The sequence below is a fragment of the Mytilus californianus genome, unplaced genomic scaffold (assembly GCF_021869535.1).
Source record: "Mytilus californianus isolate M0D057914Y unplaced genomic scaffold, xbMytCali1.0.p SCAF_9, whole genome shotgun sequence".
Classification (NCBI taxonomy): Eukaryota; Metazoa; Mollusca; class Bivalvia; order Mytilida; family Mytilidae; genus Mytilus; species Mytilus californianus.
This window is the reverse complement of record NW_026262745.1, coordinates 30,426,729-30,437,592: the sequence shown is the minus strand read 5'-3', so window position 1 is coordinate 30,437,592 and position 10,864 is coordinate 30,426,729. Positions and strand designations below refer to the sequence as shown.

General features: G+C 30.9%; 1 protein-coding gene across 1 annotated transcript in view; it reads right to left on the bottom strand.

Annotated features, from left to right (window-relative positions):
• Positions 1 to 4,652: 4,652 nt before the first annotated feature.
• Positions 4,653 to 10,864, bottom strand: part of LOC127716063 (sodium- and chloride-dependent glycine transporter 1-like) — a 30,336-nt gene continuing 24,124 nt past the window's right edge. The window contains exons 13-14 of the mRNA XM_052222147.1: positions 10,463 to 10,633; positions 4,653 to 8,747 (exon numbers count right to left, since the gene is read on the bottom strand). Of these exons, the coding sequence (XP_052078107.1) occupies positions 8,562 to 8,747; positions 10,463 to 10,633 (357 nt within the window). The 3' untranslated portion in view covers positions 4,653 to 8,561. The remainder of the gene's footprint in view (positions 8,748 to 10,462; positions 10,634 to 10,864) is intronic.

Here is a 10,864-nt window from a genome sequence, read left to right as displayed (position 1 = left end):
TTGGTAAATTTTTGTAATCTTTTACAAAAATCTTCTCCTCTGAAACCACTGGTCCAAATTTAACCAAACTTGGCCACAATCATCATTGGGGTATCTATTTTCAAAAATGTGTCCGATGACTCGGCCCGCCAACCAAGATGGCCGCCATGGCTGAAAATAGAACAAAGAGGTAAAATGCAGATTTTGGCTTATATATCTGAAACTAAAGCATTTAGAGCAAATCTGATGGGGTAAAAATGTTCATTAGGTTAAGATCTATTTGCCCTGAAATTTAAGACGAATCAGACAACCCGTAGTATGGTTGGGGTGCTGCCCCTGATTTGGTAATTTTAAGGACATTTTGCAGGTTTTGGTTTTTATCTTCAATATTATTATAGATAGAGATAAACTGTAAACAGCAATAATGTTCAGCAAAGTAAGATCTACAAATAAGTTAACATGACCAAAATGGTCAATTGACCCCTTAATAAGGAGTTATTGCCCTATATAGTCAATTTTTAACATTTTTTTTGTAAATTGTTGTAATCTTTTACAAAAATCGTCTCCTCTAAAACTACTGAGACAAATTTAACCAAACTTGGCCACTATCATCATTAGGGTATCTAGTTTAAAAAATCCGTCCTATGACCCCGCCTACCAACCAACATGGCCAACATGGCTAAAAAATAGAACATAGGGGTAAAATGCAAGTTTTGTCTATAATTTTTTGAACTGTTATATATAGAGAAAATCTGAAAGTAGCAAAAATGTTCAGAATAATAAGCTTAACAAATTGTCCATATACGTCAAAACTGTTAGACAAATTCTCATAGGAGTTCTTATAAAATCAACTAACAAATTTTACCTTTTTCATTTTTGCCTATCATCATGAAAACTATGATATTTAGAGAGAAACATTTTTTTCCGTTATGCCTTATATGATTTAAATTAGAATAGATTTCCGTTATGCCTTATATGATTTAAATTAGAATAGAGAAATAAACACTTTAAATCACAAAAATGATCAGCAAGGCAAGATCTATTAAAAAGTCAAATTTTGCTGATATAGTTAGTAGACTGTCACTCTTCATAGAAGTGATTGCCTTTAAATGAGGATTTTTTTACCCTGTTTTGTGTTTTGAGCAAATACTTAAGAAGATAGACAGAAACTAAACAGACTAAAAGATCATTAATACAAGATCAACAAAATAGAGATTTGTGTCATGAAGTCTATTCTCGTCTACAATGTTGGAGAGTGTCCCTTGTTTGATATGCACATAGACCAAGGTGAGCGACAGAGGCTCTTTAGAGCCTCTAGTTTACTATTGTTTTATCAAAAATGTAAAACAAAATGATAACACTTATCATTCAGGGGCAATAACTCCTCATTATAAGGAGTCGATCGAAAATTTGGTACATGACAAATTTGTAGGTAATGTTCTGTTGATCATTTTTTTCTAATTTAAGTTTCTCTGCATCTGTTATGGTTTTCATGATACATGTATAACCAAAGAAACCCACAAAACACTTCCTAAGGGGTTCCGCAGAACCCTTTGTCTCGCCCGCGATTGCTGCTATCAGTGTAAAAGTGTAATGTTGACCTAAAAAATGGTTCCATTTATCAGTAAAATACAGAATTAAAAAAAAAATCAAACTTTTTTTTAGATGCTATTTCTTAGTCGTCTTGAAGATAAGCGTCTGGTGAAGTTTCATAACAATTCATGAAGGTTTACAAATTTATCATGTCAAAAAAATTCAATCCCAGAATGTCTGTAAATGTTAACTGTAAAAAACTAAGTCCATCTATCAGTAACCTCATGCAGACTGTATCTACTTGTTAACTGTTAATAAAAACTAAGTCCATTTATCAGTAAAAATATGGTAAAATGAAAATAAATATTTTCAGAATTTTGTTCTGGATACAAATTTCATAAAATTCCATGAAGGTTTGACAAAATTATTGATGACTGAATAAAATGATCTGCCGGGCGCAGCTTGATACGACCGCAGAGGTCAAACCCTGAACATTTGGGGCAAGTATGGACACTCAATTCAAGCTTGATACAGCTCTGAATTTGGATTGTGATCAAACATTTGACACGGCATAGATTTTTTTTACAGAGGCTGAATATGAATGTGGTCAAAGAACTGAAAAATTTGAAATTGGACTTGTACTTGTATCAGCATATCCAAGTACACCAAGAATTCAACTTTTTTTTTTTAATGGACAATAATAGCGAAGGTTTTAAAGTGGTTTGCTTCATAAAAAAAAATTATATATATAACATTCTGAAAATTAATTTATACAGAATAACAAACAAAGCTACCACGAAGTTCTTCAAAAAAAATTACACAAAAATATGGGAAAAAAAACGATTTCCAAAATATCATTTCTCATTAATACAAAGTCCTTAAAAAATCTAAATTTCAAACTGTATTTGTAAATAATTTCTTCTCTAAAATAAGATTTGATGCTGTATCTATTTTCAACTATGACTCAACTTTCAATTTCTACTAATTGTGCAATACAACTCTGAATTTGGATTCTGATTAAATATTCGACATAGCATAGTTTCCGACACAGAATGAATGTGGTTTTAGTACTTTAAAAATTTGAAATTGGACATTTACCTATTATGGTCCAATATCAAAAATCTAAATACATTTTTTTTGGCCCCTAATTCATAAACGGTTCGGCCTTTACCTCCAAAATCAATCCCAACCTTCCTTTTGAGGTATGAAACCTTGTGGTACAATTTCGTAACGATCCATACACTTATACACAAGTTATTGATCTGAAATAAGAAAAATGCCGGTTTTTGGCCCTTATTCTTTTACAAATATGACAATAACCCCCTAAATCAATCCTAACTTTGTGGTATAGAACCTTGTGGTACAATTTCATAGAGATCCATACACTTATTCTTAAGTTATTGTCCGGAAACCAAATGTCTTCAGACGACGACGATAACACCGATAACCCCATAAATTATGGCGATGGTATAAAAACTCTAACCTCAAGACTGAGCCTGAATGTTAATTGTAACAAGAGTGCACACACTGAAATGTCTCACCTGCTTTCTGACCATTGATTTTATGTTGAAAGTCTTAAAGATAAAGGTTTTTTTTAAACATCTATGAGAATGAGGTCAAGGTCAGATAAATCCTGTCAGACAGACAAATACACCTTACAATTTTTTTAAACACCAAATATAGTTGACCATTGAAAAACAGACCAAAACACAAAGACTTAACATTGACCAATGAACCATGCAAATGGGGTCAAGGTCAGATAATACCTGCCAGACAAATATGTACACCTCAGTTATTCCATACACCAAATATAGATGACCTTTACTATCGGTATTTGAAAAACAGACCAAAACACAAAAACTGAACATTGACCAATGAACCATGAAAATGAGGTCAAGGTAAGATGAAATCTGCCAGACTGACATGTACCCATTACAATCATTCCATACACCACATATAGTTGACCTACTGCTTATAGTATTTGAGAAACGGACCTAATCACGTAACTTTAACCTTGATCACTGATCCATGAAATGAGGTCAAGGTCAGGGGAATCCTGTCTGGCAGACATGTAGACGTTGCAAGGAACCCATTTACCAAATATAGTTATCCTATTACTCATAAGTGAGAAATTCACATGACAAAAAAACTATAATTTTTTTCAAGCAGTCCCTGAACCATAAAATGAGGTCAAGGATATTGGACATATTACAGACGGAAACTTCGTAACTTGAAGTATCTGCATACAAGATATGAAGCATCCAGGTCTTCTACCTTCTGAAATATAAAGCTTTATACAAATAGTTTACGCCGCCGCCAGATAGTAATACCCAAGTCTTACATACTGCAACGAAAGGGAAGACAATAAAACTAAGTCCATTTATCAGTAATATACGGAAAAATAAAAATAAATATTTTCAAAAGTTTGCTCTGGATACTGTATTTTGGTCATCAACAAGCTTCTGTCCAAATTTCATAAAATTTCATGAAGGTTTGACAAAGTTATTGATGTCTAAAAAACTTTAAAAGGCAAAATTTGATTTTAATTGCCAAATTAGTTTCAGAGGAGACGTTTGTAAAAGTTAATATAAATTATAACCATCCCTAAATCATTTCTATGAAATATGGTTCAGACTGACCACTTGGTTTGTGAACATTTAAATTTTATAGGATGTTATTTCCAGTACTTATACCATCACATCTACACGAAATATAAATCTTGGTTTCCTCAATAGCATGCTCAATCTGGGGGAGAGTTGTCTCATTGGCAATCAAACCACACCTTCTCAATTCTATATTACAAAGTCTAAACAAAATGGCTTTTTTCAATAGACCAATCAAAATGAGAATCTACATTCACTATTGTCTAATGTCAATTTGGAATGAACCAAAGTTATAAGGTTCCCTCTGGGCCAGGTGAGCTATTAAAAGGGGATGTGCAATATTCCTCAAATAAGACAGCCAATTATTTACACAAAAAAGACAAAGCACATTCAAAGCATTTTAAAGCTATACAGTTTTAAATAACTCATTTGTGAAGAACTTTCAACTTCAGGAAACGGATTTAACTGCAAATTGTCCCTTTGACATCTGGTTATTTCTCAGTATGATATTCCATCTCCAAATATAATAATCAGAGAAAATGTAAAATTCATTTTATTTATTTATGTAACAATACAGACCTAAAATGACATAAATATTTGGTAATGTATTACAGTATATAAATAGCCTGTGACTAGTCAAATACTTTATAACTTGTTTGAGGTGGCAAATGTCAGGTAAATTCTAAATTGTATTTGTGCATTACTTTTTTCATTTCAGTAAACTGACAAAACCTGGCACTAGAATTTACAATGCACTTTTTTAGTATATGCATGCCCCATAAAAACTAAATAGCAACTTTTTATCACAAAAACTTCTTGGGGTAAAATACTGTTAGTCAGTGAACATTTCAGAATAACTTTTTGATTAATTTTAGTCATAAGATTTTATGTAAAACAAGCATACGATTCATGACAACTACTGTACAATACAAAATGTTGTTTAATTGTATCAGAAATAAATTAGATTTACCTTAAATCTTAATTTTATCAAGATATTATCAAATATCAATATTTGTTTTCATCTTTTAACTCAATTCCTATACTAAAGCTGGATTTAAAAAAAAGATAATAAGAACCATATTTTTTTTACATCATGGCACACTCTCAATAAGAAAAACTTTTAAAGTGAATTTTGTATCTGCATTATTGATATCTGACTGTCTGACATAGTCATGCTGTTGATATTCAATAAAAAAAACAAACCATATTCAATGGTGGTCTTAAATAATGCTACCAAGAGTTACCTCTATCATGATACTCTTTGAATATCTGAATTTGGCCAGTTTTGGTTCGTAACAAAGGAGTAAATTCTATTTGACATTCTACTGTGTTTTGAAAATAAATTACCAAAAGGTAAATAATTGATTTTTAGTATTGCAAGTCAGCTCTAAACTTTTTATATTTGGATTGTAAATGCTGCCCTGCTAAACTACTGTATGATAATTAAGTAATTTCAAAACAGTTTGGTTTTTAATGTCTTGCTAACTTTGAATTCGGTTTTTATTTTTTATCCATCACAAGAAAAAATGTCAGGCAATGAAAATCTTTAAAATGAAGGACCAAAAACATTTGATGACATTTGTTTATATTGAATGCTACTAATAAAACCAATCCAATATTTGCACTTTACAAACAAATTAATATAAAAATTACATAGCATTAATAGGAGATTCTCTAAATATGAACTTTTGAACTTATCAGACAAAAAAAGTTCTGGTTTTATGGTTAACTAACACATTAGAATTTACAGCTATCAAAAAACTAAAAGAAATCTTTTGCATTCACTAATTATATATCTTATTAACACAAAGCTTGTAAATTACTGCTGCCCTGATTTTTGTAACAACGTGAGAATTATTTTCAAACCTTAAGTGGCAGGATAAAAAGTTCATTGAAACATATGTACTTTTCTAACTTTGATCTCACAGTATTTAAGTATTTGAAAAAATCTAACTGAGACACAAACAATCAACAAAAAATGTACAATTACAAGAGTATTCAACAGTTTTAAACTAGATGTGTCGGAACAACGGCCCTGTCTCAAAAAGTGAAAAATCTGCAATTTCAACAACACATGTGGACACAAACATTCATGGATAGTATCTAGCTTTCAATACCAATACTAGTTTGATGAAAAATTTCCTTGATCAATGAGTAGTTAAATTTCAAACTGGAAGTGGATGTACTGCAGACCTAACAAGATGTGTTGAAACAACATGAAAATCAGCATAGTGGAACGAATATAAACTTGATCTGTAACTCATCATGGTAGATAGACTCACATATCAAAAATCAGCGCAAAATCTGAAGGCGTATAGAAAAGAGTCTGTATAACTGTGATTTTCAACAATTTATCAAAGTCCAAAGCCTGTAATTTCGACAAAAATTAGCAGAGCAGAACAAAACTTAAACTTGATCTGTAACTCATCATGGTTAACTCACGTACCAAAATTAGCCCAATATCTGAAGGCGTATAGAAAAGAGTCTGTATAACTGTGATTTTTAACAATTTATAAAAGTCCAAAGCCTGTAATTTCGGCAAAAATTTGCAGAGTAGAACGATACTTAAACTTGATCTGTAACTCATCAGGGTTAACTCACATACCAAAAATCAGCCCAATATCTGAAGGCATTTAGAAAAAAATTGCGTATAATGGTTTGTTGCTGAATGACGGAATGACGGATAAGGGTAAAACTATATGGCCCCGACAACTTTGTTGTGGGGCCATAAAAAAAAAAAACATGTAATGCATTGGCCTTAGCAAACAGTTCTAGACATAAACATCTAAAACAACAAAATATTAAAAAATCTTGAAGAGTATTACGATCAACATAAAACTATTGTAAAATAATTACAATATTATCAACAATTCATAGAAAATTTATATAATACTGCCTAACTTTCCAAAATTTACAATATTTCAAATTGGTTGACAACATCAAAGCTTAATGTTTTCTTTTTTTAATTTTGAAAAGTTTCAAAATTTTAGATATGTTTGAATTTCTTTTAGTAAAAAAATATATACCAGACACAATTTGCTGTATGACATTGTGTTTACACAAAGTAATAAAATACAATGATATAATTAGTTATGTAATTGAGATTATGCATCAAGGTTATTTGGGCTTAGATGTATTTTCTATATTTAAAGTATTGACTTTGAGTAAGAATTAAAAAAAAATAGAGATTCTAAATATAAGATATCTCACAAAAGATCTAAAATAATTCAATTAATAAAAATAAAATACTGCACTGTAAAAAAAATTCTACATTTGATCAAAGTAAAATGTTCAACATCACTTTAAAATCACCTTTTCCAGTTAAATGAAACAATTGATTACATTAAAATAAACGTAAAACAATTAATGCTGGAAAATTCATTGCTGTTGAAATTATGACATACAAATAAAAAATGTTAGACATCATATGTAAAAAAAAACTACTACATTTTTTAACAACAGAAGAGTAAATTGAGAGTAAAGGAAAGTTTCAAAACAGATAAAGTAAATTGCGAGTGAAGGAAAGTTTCAAAACAGAAAAATAAAAAAATTCTAACAGTTTCTTTCCAATTCTCTAGTATAAAAAGAATAATCTGCAAAATAGACAGTTTGAATAAGATTAGCTTTACATTTCCAAAGAAAATAAAACAGTCCCCATTCACATAAAAAGAAACTTTTCTGACTTCGGAGTCTAATTTTAAAACAAATAAAACAAAGCCAAAAAAATTAAACGATCTTTTATGAAAGAACATAGCTTGGATTTTTTACCAATTCTCAAGATACTTATTTTAACAATGTAGGTAACAGACTGTAATGTGATGAAGTTTGTATTACAATAATTAAAATACAATTCTAAATAACATTCTCAACTGAACATGTAAATCTTTTAAATATAAAATATAATAAACTAAACTTTTCTAAAATTGTTCTTTGATCATTCTGAAGTAAAGGCCTACACATAAATGGACATTGGTAGATAAGTTTGATCCCACATCAAAACTGATACCATGTTATGATCCCACATCAAAACTGATACCATGTTATGCATGCATTTTAACTTTTTTACATACATACAGATGTTTTACAGATCTAATAATTGTGATTTCAAATAGTATCTGTTCATGTCCATTCTGTCAACATATTTGAACACAGTGTCCTTATTCTTTTTTGTTAACATTAAACTTGACCTTTTAACTATACTGAAAGCACAACTCTGATATCCTGCGTAGTCTCTGACAGCACATGTGTACATTGTCCAGCAGAGACAACATATGTAACTGTTATCAGTTAGTGCACATGTGTAATTGTGTTTTCAAATAGTGCAAATGTGCAACTCTTTTATCAGATAGCACAAGCATAACTTATCAAGATCTAATCAACATACAAAGGTGAAAATGATGGAATAATCACAAACAATCATAAAATGTTTATCTATTGATTTACACATCATAGAACAAAATTTTGTCCTTCAGGTTGCTTTTTAACATCTGATATGCTAACAATATCAGTTCTATAAGATATACATATAGGTCCTGTAGATGAACTGGACTCTTTTGAAGCTTCATATTCTGATCTGTATTTCTCTACTGCTGGTCCCCATGACTTGTCGGGCTTCAACAACTTTTGAACTCTCTGAAAAATCAAATTAAATATAGTACTTATAGTCATATATTGATAATCATTGATTACGTAATGAATTGGAAAATTATTCAAGTTTAAATGAAGATTTTAAATATGTTAATAATATACAAATACATGTAGTATATTTGTCTATGCATCTGTGTGAAAAGCTGAATAAATAAATGTGGATTGTGTCCACACGTGGCCCAGATGACGCCCCCTCTTGCATATCATAGTTATAAAGGGACATAACTGAAGAACAGTAAAAGTGACACTACCCAAATTATAACTTGATTTGAGTTTAATGGTAATAAGCATTGTGTGTAAGTCTCATAATATTTGGTTGAGACAAACTTAAGTTAGAGAATGGAAACGAAAAATTTTGCAATTTTTCCATTTATAAAGGGGCATAACTCTAGAACAGTTTGAGAAACGCCACCAAAATTCAAACTTGATCTGTATTTTGTGGTAGTAAGCATTGTGTATAAGTTTCATAACATTTGGTTGAGGCAAACTTAGTAAGAGAACGGAAACTAAAAATTTAGCAATTTTTCCATTATAAAGGCGCATAACTCTAGAACCATTTAAGTGACGCCACCAAAATTCAAACTTGATCTGTGTTTAATGGTAATAAGCATTGTGAATAAGTTTCATATTATTTGGTTGAGGCAAACTTAAGTTAGAGAACAGAAACTAAATTTTTTGCAATTTTTCCATTTATAAAGGGGCATAACTCTAGAATTGTTAGAGTATTGCTACCAAAATTCAAACTTGATCTGTATTTAGTAGTAATAAGCATTGTGTATAAGTTTCATAACATTTGGTTGAGGCAAACTCAAGTTAGAGAACGGAAACTAAAAATTTTGCAATTTTTCCATTTATAAAGGGGCATAACTCTAGAACGGTTAAAGTGACACCACAAAATTCAAAGTTAGATCTGTGTTTTGTGGTAATAAGCATTGTGTATAAGTTTCATAACATTTGGTTGAGGCAAACTCAAATAAGAGAAAGGAAACAAATTTTGGGACGTACGTACAGACGGACAAGGTTAAAACTTAATGCCCCCTCCGCTACAGCGGGGGCATAAAAATTGTTTTGATGAAATTTATGAAAATTTGTTCATACTGTGTTGCTGCCATCAGACTTTAACAAATACTAACCAAAAACTTGTTGATAGGTCACACCATGCTCACACTAACACATTTCCATGGTCAGTGAACTGTGAAATCTGGGTCAAAACCCTAATTTGGCATATATATTAAACAGTTCACTACATAATGAACAGGTGTACTAAGTATTGAGTTGATGTAACCACAAAGTACTTCAAACCAAAACTTTAACCTACCTTAAACCAAAACTTTAACATGATATGGAACAGACAGACCATAAAACACAATGCCCCTCTCGTAGGCTGGGACATAAAAAGCCATTTATGTTACATTTTATCAAATTTACTGTAAATTCAGAAATTATTGCTTGCATTTAGTATTGCGATTTTTGAAGAATGGACAAAAATGTGAGATTAATATTGCAATTTCAGGAAAATGTGCATACAGATATATGTATCAGATATCAGAATTTGAGTTCTTATTATTGCGATAATCACCAAGTCGCATTATTCACAGTAATAAAAACCTCGCAATAATTTCTGATCTACAGTACTTCAAATCATGCTTCTGTTTTGTCTGTTGAATGATATCACATTAAACATATGGTATTTTGCTCACCTGTAATATTGTTCCTTCGTTAGATTTGTAGATAGCGATAATCATACAAACAGGAATAGGTACCAATGACACCAATCCCAGCACCCAACCTAAGACAATGGCCCATGATGGGTACTGGTAATCACCATAGGAAACTGGTTTTAACTGTGTAACACTGAACAACCATACAAACTATAATGACATACAATTATAAAGTCTTTAGTACATATTACTTACTGAATATCAAAATAATGGACAGGTTAGAACAAGATTGATTGTTAGAGTCATAATTATCTTTTACTTTGTCCTGACTTACAATAGGCTGTTTAAAGGATCATGGTAAACAGTCAGCTGGTCACAAGTTTCATGGGTCAGTCCTCACTTTGAGATTTACTTTTTATCCTATCTAAGATCACAAATGTC